General features: G+C 37.2%; 1 protein-coding gene across 5 annotated transcripts in view; it reads left to right on the forward strand.

Moving 5' to 3' along the window:
* WWC2 (WW and C2 domain containing 2) overlaps positions 1 to 19,304 on the forward strand; it is a 109,902-nt gene that overhangs the window by 65,907 nt on the left and 24,691 nt on the right. For 4 of the 5 annotated variants that reach the window (XM_067297936.1, XM_067297939.1, XM_067297938.1 and 1 more), the window contains exons 6-12: positions 168 to 297; positions 780 to 926; positions 1,927 to 2,000; positions 6,298 to 6,540; positions 11,402 to 11,491; positions 13,318 to 13,931; positions 17,835 to 17,958. In XM_067297936.1, coding sequence (XP_067154037.1) covers positions 168 to 297; positions 780 to 926; positions 1,927 to 2,000; positions 6,298 to 6,540; positions 11,402 to 11,491; positions 13,318 to 13,931; positions 17,835 to 17,958 — 1,422 coding nt within the window. The remainder of the gene's footprint in view (positions 1 to 167; positions 298 to 779; positions 927 to 1,926; positions 2,001 to 6,297; positions 6,541 to 11,401; positions 11,492 to 13,317; positions 13,932 to 17,834; positions 17,959 to 19,304) is intronic. The other variant, XM_067297940.1, reaches the window with a different exon arrangement.

Here is a 19,304-nt window from a genome sequence, read left to right on the forward strand (position 1 = left end):
ATGGAGACTTCCCTGTCCATTTTCCTCTTTGCATGACTGTTGAAGTAAGCAGTACGTCTTATGTCCTTCCCTCTGTTCTCTAACTGTGCTTCTACCTGAAACGGAGCAGCAGAGATGTTAATTTTATTTTCTGTATCTAGTATTACAATTATTTTTTTTTTCCACAGAATTGACCAAAAAATGTCTGGAGGCCAGAGTGGGTATGAACTCTGTGAGGCCAAAGCCATTCTGAGTGAATTGAAGTCTATCAGAAAGGCCATAAGTTCAGGGGAGAGAGAAAAACAAGATCTAATGAAGGTATTTTGTGGGATTGATGCAAGTTTCGTGTGGATTTGTTTTATCTTAAGAAACTTTATTTATGCTAAATATTTGCATTTTATACTTTTATTTAGGGGAATCTCAAAATTCTTCATGAGCTAAATCAGTATTAAAAGCAATTTTTAGATGGAGAAAGTGAAGCCTGTGACTTTCCTAACTCAAAAAGCCACTCAGTGACAGTGAGTTTGAGAGCACAGATATCTAAACTTGTAGATAAGGTACAATGCATATGTTACCTTTATATTGTCACAGGTGTTGATGGTCCTTAGTGTCACCTATCAACTGTTTGGTTGAAAGGATAGTTTGCTTAATGTAAACTGAAAACAGAATTTTTATGTTGGAGTCTTTTATGTAAACATTTTTTGAGAGAAACTGTTTGGCAGGCATTGCTACTAGTGGTTGTAAGCACTGTAAAGTGCAAAGCAGATGTAACACCACCACATTCTCTGTTTCCTGGACAGAGTCTTGCCAAGCTGAGAGAGAAATTCAGTCTTGACCAGACCATTGGGAGATCTGAACCAGACTTGTGTTCAAACTCTGTAAACTCTCAGCTGTCTTTTTCTAGACAAACTCTGGATGCAGGGTCTCAGACTGACATTTCTGGTGAGGTGAGCTTTTTTCATTTTGTCAAGTGCAAAGAGAAATTGAATCACAATGCTGCAGTTGATGGGATTTGAATCAAATGCTTATTTACTATTGCAGATAGGGGTGTGTGTGTGTATGTATGTATGTATATATATATACACACACGTTTAGTTGAAAATTACTGAGTAACGATTTTCTGATTTTTCCCATAAATCTTAAATGAAGATTCAGAGGATGTTTTTACATTTGGCATGAAGCATTCATGGCAATCTGATCTAATCAAACAATTCTACTGCAATAAAGATCACTTTTTAAGTAGATAGTTTTTGGTACTGTTTATAGGATCAGTTGCACCTTACAAACTTAATCTGAAATGAAGATGTTTTTAACTTTCAGAAAAAGGATCTCAGAATTTAACCGTTCGATTTCATTTCAAGCAGCTAAAAACAGTTAATGGAACAACCTGATCAGTGGTCCATTAAAACTTCTCTGTTTCACTGATCTATATATTACAGTATATTTGCAGCCAAAATGTTGTGCTTATTTTGGGCACTCTCCTTGAAGTTTTGTGAACTAAATTTATACGGAAGAGCTTGTACTAAGTTTTCCAAACAAAGAGATAAGCTTGTATGTGTTTTTAGCAATTTTATTGAAGTCTTGCTTTGAAATGCACTGACTTAATCCTAAATTCTGAGTTCAGTGGAGTTCAAAGGAGATCAAATTTGGGGTGAAATCAATGCAAGACTTCTTTGAAAATGCACTTGCTTTACTCTGGAATATGGACAATTGGTAGCATGGTAGTTAAAAATAGATAAACTTATCAAAAGAAAACATCACTGTGTTTTGTGCATCAGAGTAGCTTCCTACCTTGATCTTTAAGAGTTAGCAAGTGTATGGCAGTAAATGGATATGTTTTTATTTTTTAAATAGTATTTTTTTCTTTCTAGCCTGTGCATTTGCTTTGTATTGTTGATTGACTTAACAGTTTTACACAGTAATAAGGCTACTGTTTTTTCTCAACAGGTTGGAGCAAAAAGTAGATCAAATTTGGCTGAAAAGGTCAGACTAAGTCTTCAATATGAAGAGGCAAAAAGAAGGTAATAGGGTTAGTTGCTTTGTTAAATTACGGTCCGCATTGGGAGGTTTCAGGTCTCTGCAGCACTAACGTTGTGCTTGCAGTGACATCTAGTGGACCGGCTCTCTGGATGAGCTGTAGGTAATATTGCAAAATGTTTCTTCAGTATGCAAGAGACTTTCTGGAGTCATTGGTACTTTTGAATAGTAGATTTTACATTTAATGCTAAATTTCATATGTTAAGAAATAAAATGCAGACAGTGACAAGCTGATGGCAGTTTCTGGCTTAAGGGAATGGAGTAAACTGGCTTTCCATTGAAAGGAGTTGCCGAGCCACTTATGCCCATTTAAATCGTTATTTGGGATCATCATATCAGCTTGTGCCTCTGATGGCTCTTCAGTTTTAGAGTTGCTTCAGAGTTCCAGTGCAAAGCTGGTAGGCTTAATTATCTCTTTTTCCCTGGGGACCTTGGATAATTTAAATACTTGTTATCACTGTGGGGTTGGGTTTTTTTAATGATTTTTAACCTGATGAGAGAAGAAATTAGAAACTGCCCCCTGATGAATGTGGAATGCCTTTCAAGTAAGTTCTGTAGTGGTTGCTCATGAAGGCAGTGCCATTTTGGTGAATTGCTGCAGCACCAGAAAATGGACATCAGAACGCAGAACATTCTGGGTTAGAATTACATGCCTGCTGATGCTCCAAAGGAATAGTGCTGCATAATTCTGAGAGAAGATTTATTTTCTCTATTTAAAAAAAAAAAAAAAAAGCATGGATATATCTTTGTTATGAAGGTATTAGTTGTGTTGTATTGTTCTCTAATACTTTTCACATAATTAGAAGGTGTTTCAGCTGCTTAGAAATGTTATAACTTTTCCTATGAAGGCGCTTTGAAATCTAAGGAAAATAGAAATTTTCACACCTGAAGTTCCTTTTTTTATTAAAAAAAAAAAAGGACAAAATAAAAATTAGTGCTTTCCCCCAGACAAAACTGTGCCAAAAATACCATTTACTCTGCCATCCATATGCATCTAAAACACCAGCTGACAGTCAATATCATTTAGATGACGACCCAGAGCTAAAATCATACAAGTTCAATACTGAACAAACACAGTAGCTTTAGCACTCTTTTGTCCTGATACCGAGAAGTCCCGTCATCATGTTTTCTCTCTCATTTGTAGGGGAAAAAAAAATACTCTGGCAGTAAGTCAGTTTACCGTTTCTACCCGATAAAAAGCACAGTGTTTGGAGTAGAGTGTACTGCAGCACAAGATCTCACCTTCCCACAAATTAGTCAGTCAAAGTGGGTCAAAATTGCAGTAGCTCAGGTACTTACCTTTACATACTCAAGTATTTATTCTCTATAATTTGCTAGTGGTGTTTCAAGGTTAAATTATCTTCTCTTAAATGCTATCTTAATTAGTTTTTGTCTGAGAACTGACCAATAACGAATATTCCTTTCAGCCTTAAATAAGAGTGTGAGATCCCTTGAAAGATGCTGATAAAGTCTTTAAAGGGTTGGGACATACCAGTTTCATCAGTGACTACAGGGTTACTTTAATAAAGTATTCATATCCTGAAATAATGAGGAAAACGTTCCAGTTTCCACAGAAACTTCAATATCTAATTACATATCACCACCCCTCAAGAAAATTATTATGGCAATTATAATCATCACTATAACATACTTATTATGACTATCCTTTCTGAAATATTGAATGTGCAAATTCTTACTTGTTTTGTGTTAATAGAACTAAGAGAAAGAGAGGATCTTAAAAGTGAACTTCTCTGAAAATTATCAGACAGTTTTGCATGTTGCATATTTAATATTGTTTAGCCAGCAAAGTGTCTTGAAGAGATGGAATATTGTCTGTAGGTACTCTTGGGATTTTGAGGAAAGTAGTAAGTTGCGTGGCCCAAATTTGACATATTTAAGCAACATTAAAATTTATTGGCTTTGACAAAATCAGATGCACACAAGGAAGCTGATGAATTTGATGTTTGTCAACTGTGCCAAATTCAGTGTGCTCCAGGTTGAAATTGTTACTTAGAGGGATGGGGTATAGCATGCTGACAGTGATTTCCCAGCGTGGTGAAACTATTTAATGTGTCTTGACCTGTTGAGCAAGGACTACCTCAAAAGAGTGAGAGCAGTTCAGTTTTCATGTCCATTTAGTTCTTTGCCTTTCTAATGAGGCAGCTAGAAAGGGTGTCAGCTGTGATAGCAGAGAGTCATCTATAGCAGAGGGAGCAAAAGAACTGTTCAGAGACCATTATCCCATTCCACAAGCCATCGAGCAGCTGTCAGTAGCAGCTACTTGCAGAACAAGGTTAGCTAGAACCAGTGACCTGGAGATGAAAGTCTTAACATCTCATTATCCATCTGAAATTATCCAGTTGGTTTTCCTCCGAGTACTGCTCCTTGGAAGGACTGTTGAGTATAATGATAGATATAAGAGCTGCAAAGTATGTTGAAATGCTTCATTTCACTTCATCCTACCATTTGGTTGTGGTAGCCCTGCTGATTGTATTTCCATTTATTTTGCATTGTTGTTCTGTGAAAATATCCTGAGTCAAAGTAGTTCTTGCAGGGGTTTTTTTGGGTGGATGGGTTTTTTCAGTTTTTTTAAGCTGCTGTTTTTTCCTGGAGGTAGAGATAAGAAGCAAATCTTATCTCTGTGAATAAAATGTTTTTTTCCCCTTAAGCTTCTAGTGTAAGCAATGGGATAGTTAGAGTCAACATTAACTATTCTTAGCTTTGACCATAAATAAATGCCTTGATGTACTGTAAAGTTAATAATCAAGTTGCTAAATAAGCATGATATTATTAGCTTTGTTAACCACAGAAAACAGACTGGAAGGAAGAAAAATGTTTTCACAGAAATCTGTCAGGACTACAGAAAGATTATACATACCAAATTTTCCCTGTGTGTTTATGCAATATGGCATGGGCCATTACCTTAGGTAGTGTCTGGTAACATTGAAGTTGCACAGACTTGTATTAGCTGATGAGCTGACTTAGGTGTATTTAATTATGGCAGTCATAAATAAATAAAAGTAACAGATCAGTTCCTCTTGCCCTAGATTGCCTAGGAACAGCTTTGTTTTTTTACTTTTCCTTTCTCTGCCTTTCTCCCAGCCTACAAGAAAGAGGCGCAGGAGACTAGGAAACTTTACTTGGTTCAAAGCTTCCATATCTTTATCTATGCAGCTGGTTCAGGTGTGGCCAAGGTAGGAAGTGCCTGCATGTTATCATCTGGCATATCACTAGATATGTGGCACTTGTTGTGGGAGTTTTTGTGCTTTATATAATTTCCCGTGGGCAGTAAGTCTTTGTTCCAAAACCTGCAATTTTTAAGCTGCACTGCAGAGACCAAAGACAGAATGATTATGGAGGCTCAATATTGGAAATAATCTTTCTTAAGGAGGAATGAGTTACAGTGTAATAATAATGTAGGGAAACTTCTGTTTCCATTGTGTGTATATGTGTATCTATACTATATGTATAGATAACTAAGTCTTGGCTCTCCTAAATTTTTGGTCTGACATCTGCAATGGGAACGGCAATCACACACTTAAATTAATTAACCTTTTCCTTTAGGCAGCCGCTGTCATATTACCTTTTCTTTTAATCACATCAAAGAACCTTTTGCCTCTTAAGATTTTCATTCATACACGCCACTGAAGTGAGCGCCTTACTGTTGTGCTTGTTCTTTCACAAAGGTTGTGTACTGTTTCTAAGGAGTAATCAGCCTCTAACAGCTTGGAAGAAATAGATCATACCACTGGGTAAAGCAAAGTGCCGCTACTATGTTACCCTGACAGATCATTTCCACTAAAGCACTTATTAAAGTTGTTTTATTTAAACTAAACATCTGAACAACAGGAGAAAAAAAATTTTAATGAATAAGCTAAATTGTATTCTGGTTGTTCCACGACAAGCATATATTGCTGTTCATTTTAGTATTCTTCCATATATGAAACAGGTGAGTTTAGAAAGGGCACCAAGTTCATAGTTCCAGAGTTTGGCAGAAATTTCTTTGTGGGGAAGAGAATGAAGTGCTTCTCAGAAATACCATCTTTTGTGGTATCCAGGACAGAGAAAAGATTACACAGCCTGTTGCTCTAGATAGATGGCTTACTTTTCTGGCCAAGTATGCATTCCAGTGAAAAAAAAATTAAAGTAGGTAGCCTTAAGTAGAAAATGTTATATCCTGATAAGTATCCTGATACCTTTCAAAATACTGCATCATTTCTGTGTTTCCTGCAAATTGTATGATGTGCTGCGCTCAGACAAGTCTGGTATGTTTTATTTTAGTATGGCTAACTTAAAGATCGAACTGTCCAAGCTAGATAGTGAGGCCTGGCCTGGGACACTGGATGCGGAAAAGGAAAAACTGATGTTAATCAATGAAAAAGAAGAGCTTCTAAAGGAACTCCAGTTTATTACACCACGCAAACGTACTCCAGATGAGCTAGAGCAGCTAGAAGCCGAAAGGAGGAGGCTTGAAGAAGAGCTGCTGTCTGTAAAAAGCACGCCTAGTCAAGCACTTGCTGAAAGGTAAGGGGTTGTGTTTTGCTAATATTAAATGCTTCTTTCTACAATCTGACCTTTGTACTCATTACAGACCCTGAACTATGCCTTGATGGGCTTTTTTCCTTCAGTAACACCAGTCTATGTAGATCTTAATTAAATTTGTTATTAGTTTGCTGGGCAGTAGCACAAAGAATTCTTCTGTACTGTGAGAGAATGCGCCCACCCTGTATGTGCTCTGCAATATCAGTTGCTCCGTGTTTGTTACCAGCATGAAAATGCCTGTGACAGATGTTAAATAACTAAGGAATGTCAACATACCGGCAGGAGGGCAATACATCATTCACTAGTTTCTGATAATAGCTGTAAACTACTTGAACTCAGGTTACAAAGATTATCTTGATTGTTGCAACATCTGAAACCTTTCATTGTGAGTTTTATTACATACAAAAATGCAACCAAAAGAAAAAAAAAAGTTTCAAATGTTTCAGAGGAACAGCATAATTGCTGGAAAACCTTCCTAACTTGTTGTTTCCTAACTAATAACGGAAGCAGCTCCCACAATAAACCTCATAATCGGGTATGGTGTTTGAGAAAATCAAAGGAGTTTGTTGCAAATAGACTTTCTATCCACTGCAGATGGAAATAAATTTATGAGAACTTCACATTAGATATAAAAATTCAATAAAAACAAAAATGTAGTTGTATCAGTTTAGTGTGCTTTATAGAAGTAATACAATTGGCGTTATAACACTTTCCTACTTCCCCCTGCTAGTAAAGGCCTGCTCTTGCTCCAGTTTCACCAGATTCGTTTAGTGACGGTAAAAGTTGGGCCCTACATTGTAGCTGAGCAGTGAGGAGATTTTTTTGTTGTTGACAAAATATGTGTGTCCAAATTAGGCATGATTTTTAAACATATTTGTACACTTTCTAATATTATAAAACATTAAATTGAGAATCCAGAAATGTTTTAAAAGAAGGGCTGTGTCCTAGCGAAACTATATTTTTACAGGAGAAAAATGCCTCTCTGTGTTAGCAATATCTAAATTACCATGGATCCATTGCTTTCTGACTTCCGTTAATAATGAGAGAATAAGGGGTCAATAATAAAATCATGTTCACAAATTAAAATGTTTAAATATTTTGATAATATGCCATGGTAGGTTATAGCTAAATCTCCACTCATGCTGTAAATAGCTGATGTCTTAGTCTTATGTTTTGCATTTGCATGTTCAGTGCTGAAGAAAATTCAGCACCTGACCTTTTTTCCATACATGTCAGATTCCAAACTTAAGAGTACCAAGGACAAGTAAAATTGTCTCCCATTGTCAAGATGAAATGAGCCAGCAGGGTTTTTTTCCGCTGTATAGCAACACAACTACTTATTTCACTTTTAGATTTTTTTTTTCCTCTGTTTTCTTTCAACTTTTCTTCTTTGATTTGCATACTGTAACTTAAAAAGTGATATATCCATCTCTTTCGGAAGCTGCTGAAAGGTTTCATATCATACTCTGCTTGTTGAGGCAGTATTTATGGTACCTTCTGGTGTGGGGACGTTTTTTGGGTTTTGGTTTTGTTTTGATTTACCATTCTGGTGAATCCCTACTTGAAACTCTTTGATATTGAAACTGTTTCTCCCTTGATGGCTTCAGAGTAAGTTAATTCTTTTCACACCAAGCCTATTCTGAGGATTTTTTTCTTATGTGTGAAAATCTGAATTCTTCTTTAAAAAAAAAAAAAAAAAGACAAAATTTTTCCTGAAATGTTAACTTGAGAAAAGGATACAGTTAATTTTATCAGATCAAACATCAACATTTTTTTTCTTGGAGATGAGAGAGATTCTCCTCTCCCTTATCAGTGAAGCAACCACAACATCTTATCTTCCAAGAGCTGCACTGTTGTTGCATTACTATTTTCTTTCATGAAGTTTCATGGATACCGTAGGTTTCCAGTGTTTTCACAGGTACTGATAAGGAAGCAACACTGTAGAAAGCTATGGATTTTATCAGAGCTTGATGTGATGAGTTAAAAAAAAAAAAAAAAGAAAGAAAGAAAAAGAAAGAAAAAATGGAAGACTTGCTTCAACTTAAAACAAAACATTATCAGTGTAGCCCAGGGTTATTTGGGAGTAGGCTGCTGAAATTGCCGCTAGTAATTTACTCAGAGTCAATTTACAAAAGGAGGGTATAAATCATAACATATCAACTTCAAAAAGCAGAGGAAGGGCACAGCCTGACTGCTTTAAGAAGCCTTCCAGCGACTGTACAGAAACGTCCAGATTGTTGAAAGCTAGTTGCTACTTTCTTGCCTATTTGCATTCATGTTAGGGAGATTCCCTTATTCTTTAGTCCTTGGCAAAATCTTCTAAGTAATCATTGGCATTTAAACAGATGCATGGTTTTACTACTACTTATTTATTTTCCTGTGGCCTGCAAAATTGGCCCCTACTGTCATAAGCAAACATGTCCACATGACAAGTTTGCACTGAAAGAAGATGAGGTAAGTGCTTTTTAACTTCTAATGCATTTAATTTTTTTAAGATGATGTAAGCCACTCTCGGCAAGGTTACAATTTATGGTCAAAGCTGGACAAAGATAATTTACGTTCAATTCACTACAACAATAATAGATTAATTTAGATAGGAGGAATGCAAATGGAAGAGGTTGACAGAGGCCCATGTCAGAATAGACAACATGATGGTGGTTTGGGTGTTTATCTGGTCTTGGGATATTAAAGTTTCCTGCTCAGGCTATAAGGAAGAAAGGTTCTTTGTTTAAAGGTTTTGAATTTAGCCTGATGTAGGATGGAAAAAAATTATTTAAACGTCAGAATTTGTCGTAGGATAGTAAATTTATTTCTTGCACATCTTGGAACTTCCAAGAGTGATTTTTAACCAAACTAACTTTATTTGTGACTCATGAGTAAAATCATTCTGAAACTTACATACAGGAATTAATACTACTTTTTAAATTACTAGTAAATAAGATTGAATCCAGCAAACTTTCTTTTATCCAGGGACTAAATTGAAATAACAAAGAAAAACCACCTTTTCCTTGTGCCAAGGTGGAGGGACTCTTTTAGCTTAACAGTACAAATTCAGTAGAACAAATACAGGTATCTGTTGAGGACTCCAATCAAAGAAGAGGTTTCTTAGTCCCTTAATTTTCTCTTGCCTTTTGCCCCGATAGTGAAACACACATTCCAGTTGTTGTGCCCGTTCCTTGAAGATAAGGTCATAGCTCACTTGAAGAGACTCAAAAAAAAGTTAGTGAAGAGCACTGTTGCTTGAGAAAAGCAGGATAGATTAGGCTTTGCAAGAAGGCAAAAGGCATTGAAAAATTGTAAAAATGGTAGGAAAAGCCATCTGATAGCATAGACAAGCATAATTCTTAGTTTGAAAGCCTGTATATATGTCTTCCTGAGCAAGGAATTAAATATTCTGTATTCTTTTAACCGTCTTAGCAGGTGTTGGCAGATGAACACATTACTGCAGTGTAAGAGCATATGCAGTGTAGGCAGTGGAGTGGAAGTTCACACCCTGGCTGACCTCAGGGTAACTTATTCACCTTCGCATAACCCATATTTGCTTGCTGAATAAGCATGAGTGTAAGCAAGTGCTTTTAATGCTTTGCTGAACTGAGGACTTAATGTCTTTTTACTGGTATCTGGCACTCAGAGAGTGAATTCTGGGAACTCTCTAGAGTGTTTCATTCAGTTTGCATAAGAAAGCAAGGGTTGATTTTATTTATTTATTTATTTGTTTTTATTTTTAATGTTCTCTGCATTTGAATTTTAATTTGTACATCCTTGAGATGACAGAAAGGCCAAAGGAAAGGGTTCTGAGCATGAATCTCAAACCTTTAAAAAAAAAAAAAAAAAAAAGTAATTTTTGTGTCTCAGATTAGTTGCTTGAGAACTTGTTACATGTATCACCTGACTGAGCAAGGGTTAGAGGGGAACGTCCACATCCACCATTTAACTAAAACCATGGGAGGCTTTTAGTTAAATCTACGGAGGGAAAGCAGTATATTTGCTGTTGCAAATGGAGTGATAAAAGGGAATTATAATAGGAGAAATCAGTGTAAAGATTAGTGAATCCTTACTGTTAGCAGTCATCTGAAATTAATGGGAGAGTTCCGCCGTTTGTGTTTGTAGAGTTAGGCTGGATAGTGGTGCAGAAGGGAATAATCCTACTCTGGCAGAAAGGTGAACCTTGAAAATGAGCATTAATGATGCTGTGTGACTCTGAGGTGATGACAAAGTTGTTTGGGATGTAGAAATCTTTGTCAAGGACTCTTAGACACTACCTGTCATCTCAGATCCTTACGCTTGGCCCCGCTTTGGTTTATTATACTTTATCTCCATATGAAGACTCAGAAATTCAAAGAGTGTTTTGATTTTTAACTTTCCTGCAGTGCTCTCCCCAGTTCTTGTGTTATCAGAACTAATATTGGTATTAGTGTTCTTGTTTTGTTTTCTGTCTGAAACTATATTTAGTGAGTAGCCAGTGTACAACATTGCTTTTTAAAATGGTAGTAGAGCAGATCTTATTTTCCTGAAGGTACAGCCATTTCATCACTGCTCATCTGTTGCTCTTTTATTGTGTGCATTTTTCATTTGGTGCAGTGTGACTCTACCAACATTTTATTTGCTTTTATGACCATTAGGTTTGTTATGGCACTTAGTATTCTGCAGTTAAAGTCACTGCTGAAATTTTTAGGATTGGGAGCTAGCACAGTCTCTTGGATTTCAGCAGTAGAGAACCACATAAAAAAAGGAGGATCTTCACTTTGTTTCCATCCTATATGTAAAGTATTTTGTCATATGCACCTAGGCTCCTGACTATTTTGTAATGCTTTCCTATACTTACATACACCTCTATTTCCAGATTGAAATTGGAAGAGCGAAGAAAAGAGTTGGTACAGAAACTTGAAGAAACTATGAAGTTAACTACTTATTTGCATTCACAACTTAGGAGGTGAGGCTGCACCACATAATGTAAAACCTGTTTTCAAATACAGTTTAGTGAACCTGGATGTCTAAACTTCATTCTTAGATTTTTCTGTTAGCTAGAGGCTGAACAAAATTTGTTTAATATTGAAGTAAGAAAATGTAAGTATAGTAGCTTCAAGCATTTTGTTTCTGTGCAAACCCAGTGTATCTTCATAATTTCAGTAAGTACACAAGAATAGATTTTTTTGAATGAGTTTTATAATTAAGCAGGGAGGCATATTACTTTGCCTCAGTCTTAAATAAATAAAATCAGAAAATATCTAGTTGGTCAGGTCTCCCAAATACTGTCATTGAGGAAAAAAATGGTTTCTCAGACATCTGTATAAAATGTGTTATTAGAACTGTAGCTTTTATTTGGTGTAATAACTGGAGAGGCTCAATGAATATGTGTGTCTGTAAATATTTGTGTGATTCTAGTTTTATTCTTCAACCATTGACTTGTGCTTTCTGTAAACAGAAAATACTCTCAGCAGAGTTTTTTTCCTGACAGTCATTGTTATAAAATCTGACTTTGTGAATGAAATTCATAGTGATAACAAAATAGTATTCCATTACAGAGACTGTGAACTCATACTCATTGCTTTGATGGGAATTATGATGTTTAATGATGCGTGTAACTGATCCCAGGGAGGAGTTTTTCCCACTCGTGGACAATATCCTGGACTACAAAACCATCTGTCCACTGTGTTTATTTATCAAATTCAGCTGAATTTGGTCAAACTCCTTACATGTCCCAGTAGGATACACTCTTCAGAAAGCTGCCTTAATATTTAAGTATTCTCTTAGAAATCAAAATGGAGCTTTAGGAGGAAAAATGTTTTTAAGCACTGTATAAAGGTGCTCTCTCAATAAGCCATACCTTTTTATCCTTGGGATCTAGGCTGGTGTAGCTATTTCAAACACCACAGCCAGATCCTGTGAAGTCCTGTGATCTTGATTGGTGATTAGGTGGGGAAAGAGTCTCTTAAATCCTTTTTCAAGGATTTCGTGCTCTTGGTTGTGCTTGTGGGTCTCTTTGTCCAGTCAAAAGCAATTTTCTAGGCAAAATTGTTATAGTTGATAGCTCTGTTATTGTTCAGTAACACCTCTTAAGTGTTTAAAAGGGGCTGTCTCGAATTATTTTTCTTGACAGTTTTTCCCAGCAGAGTCCTCCTGAGCTGAGGCAGTGACACTTGGTTTCTCTGATGAGCAGCCTGGCAGGGCTGCTCATCTTCACTTATTAACAGGAGAAGGCTGCATGTCGTGGCCTTTGCCATCCTTACGTGATTGGATTTTCTGTGCGTGTAGTGTGCGTGTGTTGTTTTATACATGTGAAGTAGTTCTGCCACAAGTCGCCTGCTTCTAGCTGCCATCTTTCACAGGCACTTGGGCAGATGGCCGGCTCAAGGTGTGGCAGTCGTCTGCTGCCTTTAGCTGCTTCCCAGGGACCCCCTTCCCATCACATTGGCCCCGTGAGTGCCCACTTGAGGGTGGAGCAGGTCATTGAGGAAACATCACAGCTGTTGCTGCCTGACCAATTTGTCAAACCTGCAGCCTCCTCCAGAAGAAAAGGGGCTTTGGGAACTGGCCATAAGGGGGATAAATTGCCCTGATGGTCTGAGGGTTGGGCACCCTGACCTAAACCAATATGACTGCTTAAAAAAAATAATGCTCCTAATAACATTCAATATTAAGAAGTTGTTACAGTGTAGCTTCCAGTCAATCTTATCTCTCCTTGTACTATTTGGTGCTGGTAATCAAGTCTGGTTTAGTTTAGTAACATTGGTGTGTGTGTTTATGCTTTCTTTGCAGCCTCTCAGCTAGTACATTATCTGTGTCTTCAGGGAGCAGTTTGGGATCGCTGGCATCCAGCCGGGGATCTCTGAACACATCAAGCAGAGGGTCGCTAAACTCGCTCAGCTCTACGGATCTCTATTATAACCAAGGCGATCAAATAACAGATTTGGACTATCAGTATAAACTTGACTTCATATTGCAAGAAAAAAGTGGTTACATTCCTTCGGGGCCTATCACTACTATTCATGAAAATGAAGTGGTCAGTTCCCATGGGAGACTGGGTTACAGTGACTCTCCTTCAGCTTCAGACCATCCAAAATTGACTGAACCTCCCAAATCTGTGACATCACTGTCTTCAAGATCCTCACTGTCTTCCTTGTCCCCCCCAGGCTCCCCTTTGGTTTTGGAAGGTGCATTTTCAATGTCAGCTCAAAATTCCCCTCTACATCACCTCACTACAGACTTTGAAGACTGTGACCTTTCAGGTGATTTTGCAGGCATTAGTCTCTGTGAGAACCAAATGTTACTGGACTCTGACGCCAGAGCAGGATCTCAGATTCCTACAGATGATAAAGATCTTAATGAAAGCATTAGGCAGGCTCTGCCTTCTCTACATGAAGGAAGTGCAGGTAATAAAAAATTGTAATATCAAAGGTATACATAAAATGAAAATTTTAAACTAACAGCTGGCTTATGAACAAAGTGATCCTAGTCATACATCTGAAGAATAGCATGAGTGACATAGTTTGCCTTTGTGCGCAGTCAGTAATTCTGAGGGACAGCACGTAACTTCTAGTTTTGGGTCCTCAGAGATATGCTCATCCCAATTCCATTTAGTTTTGTTCCATAGCTGTCTCAGAAGGAAACCTTGTTTACAGACTTTCTTAGCATGAAAAGTTTACGAAGAAAAACCTGAAGAAGGACATGGAGGAGATTCATGGTGTCCCTATATATTGTGATGGCATATGGGGAAAGTGCAGAAATATCTTGTGCTGTTTTTTAGTAGCTAGAAATCAGAAATCAAATTTCTCAGTGAAGAATAAGTTACAAATTGGCATCCTCAGTATTAGAGATTTCTGGACTTACTGTTAGGATTTTTATATGTGCAGATAATTACTTGAACCTGCTGTCACAGAAACACCTGCAGCTCATTTTCCATGTGAACTGAGAAAGACAAATGAATTACCACATTCCATGCAGTGCAGTGAGACTCTATACCCATTTTTAGTGTCAGTCTCAGAGCTTTTAGCTTTTTATCCATCTGAAAGTTAGACAGACCACCAAAGCTACTCTAGGCTCCCTCTGCAGTCTGTGGGTAGCTTCCAGAGGATGAGTCATCCTATCCTAAAACATCCTTCCCTTTAAGGAAGATGGGATGATTCACCCTGTGAATCTGCCTGTCTGCTTCTGTTGTCTGGAGAGGTATCCTGATAACTAGTTAACATTAACTTTGAGATGGTTGAATTAGGTGTAATTAATTCCACTTTTAGTCTGCAGTAAAGCACAGTAGCGCATTTAGTTTTCCTATATTTTCATCGCCTTGATAGAGTCAGAGCTATAAAAATCCCAGCTGCCAAGAGTTGATGGCTTGTCCGAAGTCTTAGAGCATTGACTTTGCTACCCAGTGTTGAGGTTGCCAGTATGTTGTGCTTTCTCTGCACATTTATCTATTGACTTTTTCTAATGTCATTCTTTGTCACAGTATTTAAGTATCTTGCAAATCATTTGTATGTTTTCGCTGTCCAGTGGCTCCATTTTGCCAAAGAAGAACTGAGGGAGCCAAATTTCCACTAGTACTGAGCACTGGCAGCCCCATTTGAGATGCATGTGATCAGCACTTCTGAAAATCGAGTCCTAAGTTATTTGCTTCAACTCATAAAATGATTATGTGGCAGAGTCGCAACCCAGGCTCTCTTGGGTCCCACTCTAATGTAAGACCATCTGTTAACCTGCAACTATTATTTCTCTTTTGACTCTGGCTCTGAGTGTTACATGCTTTAGCAAATGGCAGTGCTTTCTAAGAAATGGATCCCAGATGCCCAACTATTGAGAACCCAAAGAAAGAGGGCATTTTTTTTCAGGGAAACTCTCAAAAATATTTCTTTAAACAATTTTGTAGAAGAACAGTGTGTAATGACATGGTGAATTGATGTCCAAAGACTTAACATTCCTACTTCCATGTTTCTGGATCTGAGTTGATAGTGAAGTGGCTAAGTTTGGGTGTCTCATAATAAATACAATAGCCTAGCTAGAGAGCACATTGTCCAATTTTGTTGCCAAGCTTAAACCCTTGCCCTGGGAGCTTGTCCATTTTTAAAAAGTACTTGGAAACATAGACAGATATATATTTTAATAAGCAATTTACTTTTTTTTAATAACAAGAAATTTCTGTAACATTTGTTTGTTAATTATCTTAACTTGTTGCAGTACTCTAGTTATTTTAGTGTTGACCAGAGTAATAGCAATGTGGCATCAGCAGAGAAATGTACAGTGTACATAGTATAAGTTGGGACTCCGTCCTTCACTCTAACTGTGCAGAAAGAAGAAAAGATAAAATTGACTGAAGTCCTAATGGTCTGAACCTGTGAAATGTAAAGTGGAAAAACATGAAAAGGGATTTGGAGCTTTTATTTTGCCTTCTGTGTCATCCTGCCCTTTGTCTTTTCTGTGTAGTGGAACACTGTAGTCCCTTTGCTTTGGAACTATCTGATAGAAGATGGAAAATAATTAATGTTCCTGCCCATATTCCAGCAGTATATCTTTTCCAACTTAACAGCTTCTTTCTTTCTTTGCAATCTGGCTGCGAATCATTTAGTCTGAGAACTGAATTTAAGATGGTTTGGAATTCAGGCATACATCAGGCTGCGAGGTATCAGAAATTAATTCAGACTGATCTTTTGTGAAAACTTATTTCTTTTTATCATTATTTTCAGAGGCACCATATGATTATCTAATATTTTAGAGCTCTTTGAGGACCTGTTATTCTGGATAGTGTCAGGGCATTTTTAAGTCTAAAAGCAGTTATGATTTTACAATATAAATATATCTTGTTATTCTTCACACTGATTATTACTTCCTCATGTAGGGTCATATATATGATATAAATTATTTCAAAATCTGTATTAAGGCTGCCAGAACAAGCACTTGGATTTTGAAATGGCAGAAGTTAGTTAATTAGGCTTCCTATACTGCTAGTTTCCACAGTAAAATGAGCCTCCTGGTGAGGCTTCAGTACATCAGAAGGGAGGCACAGAGCTGGGATTGGCTCAGTGCTTGCTCACTGATTTCATTCTTGGAGCTGCTGTGATGCTGAATGGGAAGGTTTTCCAACAAACTCAGCCTGAGGCATAAAATCTGCATGGAAAATTTCATCCCGAACATTTACGATTCTTACAGTTTTGTAAAACTTAACTTGGGAGCAGACAAACATACCTGTAGACAGTGCAGCTAATGTTTTCATATCATAATCTAAATTCATTCTTTAGATGAAGTGCTCACTTACTTCTCTATCTCTGGCTTTCCTGTACAGGTGAACCATACATATATTTACTCCTCTGTACAGGTCCCTGCTGTCAGCAACCAAGTTGGAATATTGTGTAGTTCTTCCACAGTCAGTCTCTGTCATTGTCAAAGTCAATTCGGGCTGCTGTGGTAATTCCTAAGGGTAATCAATAAATCATGTCATCACCTTCACCCCTCAGATGGTGGGGGGGAAGGGAAAGAGCACTTCATCATCAAGGGAAAAGCATTCCTACTTCCATAAATAAAAGCAGAAATGCAGCAATCAATCATCTAATCTGAAGCCTTAAATTTTAAACATCTTAACAAGACGTAAAGTCATGATTCAGGTGGGGAGTGTAATGCATACCAATATTCTCACTCCTTTGCAGATAAAAGTACTCCGTAGGCCCTCAACTTATTATGCTGCAGAACGTGGCTTTCAGTGAACGTTGCTCTTCACTGCAGGACGCTAGCATATAAATATGAGTTGAAGATTAAAGTTAAGTAGTAGTTGATAGTAAAGACACTGTAGCATAAAAAGTTTTTGATGATAGTAAACCAGAGGGGATTTTTCATTTCTAGTTATATCACTGGAGAGAGGGGCATCTATCTGACTATTGAATTTTTAATTAACAGTAGACAATCACTTTGCATGTAGCTGAAGTGTCACTACAGTGCAGAATGTGAAGATGGCAAATACAGGTTCAAAACTCAGGATAATGAGGGTTAATAATGAAGATAATGAGGGATAGTAATTAGTTCAAGTGACATGGGTGATGATAGAAGCCTGTATTTTTGGAAAGGAATAATAGTTTTACATTTTCAAGTTATCAGTTTGGACATATAAATCCCTAGCCAGAATGTGCAATAACAGTAATAACAGCCTCAGAATGCTAAATGATGTGGAATGAAACTACTCTGTGATACTCAGTTAAGGGTCACTGATTTCAACTTGACAACTTTCTAAGCTATGCACTTCTCTTTTCCTGATGATTAATCTATTGGACTAATTTTCATTCTTCTTTTCTTAGATGTTGACTTACGAAGAAGAGCAGCTAGTCACCTGCTTGAGGAGAAAACAGCTTGTGTATCTGCTGCTGTGTCTGATGAGTCTGTAGCTGGAGATAGTGGGGTATATGAAGCTTCTGTGAAACAGTAGGTTTGAGAAATAATGCAACTCTTTCCATCAAAAGAATAAATATCTATAAGCAGTTATATCAGCATAAGCAGTTTATCAGTCTTGCCCTTTTATAAATATTTCGCAGTTTCATATTGAAAGAAAAGCGCACTGACAAAAAATTGGAGTTTTATAATTACTTTCTTAAAAGCTAAGAAATTGGCATTACAGCTTTTCTATAATTTGGCTGCTATAATTAGTACTACTTTCTATTCCTGTTTTTTCTTGCTAAAACTGTTTCCTAGCAGACATGCTCTACTTAAACTATAAAGGCTCTGCCACGTTGCTGTATTGACACTGCCCAGAGTGACTTTTGTTACTTTTTGTTTTGTTTAAATAGATACAATCATATTATTGCATAGTGTTTTGTGTGAATGTTTTCCTTTTTAAAAAAAGAATAGAGAAAAGATGAGAAAATCCTCAAATGTAATGTTGGTATTAAAATAAACCAGGTTAGGTTTTAATATGCATGCTTCACTGTGGTGAGCAGGATAGAAGAAGAAATGTATTTACTGTTGTTTCCTTATGACAAGAGATGGATTCTGCCAGATTCCTCATTTGTACAGAATTGTCTGTTTCTTGGCAGGGAGACAATGAACTTTAAGACTGGATAACAGAAGAATATTGCAAACTGAGAGAGAAACTAAAATCTTTATTTTTACCTCAGTTTCTGCATATTTCTGACATTAAGAATTTTTTTGTCCTTTTGAGTATTCCAAGAGATGTGTTTTAGCAATATGCTTTCAAAGATGTAGATACAGATGGTCTGTTGCCAGCCTAAATGCCTGTTAGGAGAGATGAAAGTGTGTTATGGTATCGTAAATGGAGAGGGGCTTTATTGGCCTCTGTTAAAAGTACTTCTGCTAGTCATGTGTTTTACAAATTAAAAGGTAATAAAAGTAGATGAGACCAAATACAAAAACTCAAATGCAAAAGGGATTTCTACTGAGCTGAAGTATTACAGTGGCCATTCAGTCTCATCTTAGGCCATGGACCTGGTATTTCACCCTGAACAAGGAATCCCGGTATGAGTTTGCTCCATGTATTCAGTTAGACCTAGACTCCTAATGCAATTTCTTAGGTTGAAATAAACTTCCATCTGTAAAAACTCAGTCTTCGCTTACTGGGTGGCTGTGGTTGTGTGTTTTTGGTCTGCTGTCTTCCCACTTTTGTCTCAATTCTGAGTCACTGTGATCAGAAGTTACTCTCTGCTCCAGTTATAAACCCAGTGGATCAAGTGAACAGATACTGGACCAAATACCACAGATGTTCTCTGGAGCTCTTTAAGTGTCCTTTCAAATGACTGCAAGCTGTGGGATAGATG

Source organism: Apteryx mantelli, chromosome 5 (assembly GCF_036417845.1).
Source record: "Apteryx mantelli isolate bAptMan1 chromosome 5, bAptMan1.hap1, whole genome shotgun sequence".
Classification (NCBI taxonomy): Eukaryota; Metazoa; Chordata; class Aves; order Apterygiformes; family Apterygidae; genus Apteryx; species Apteryx mantelli.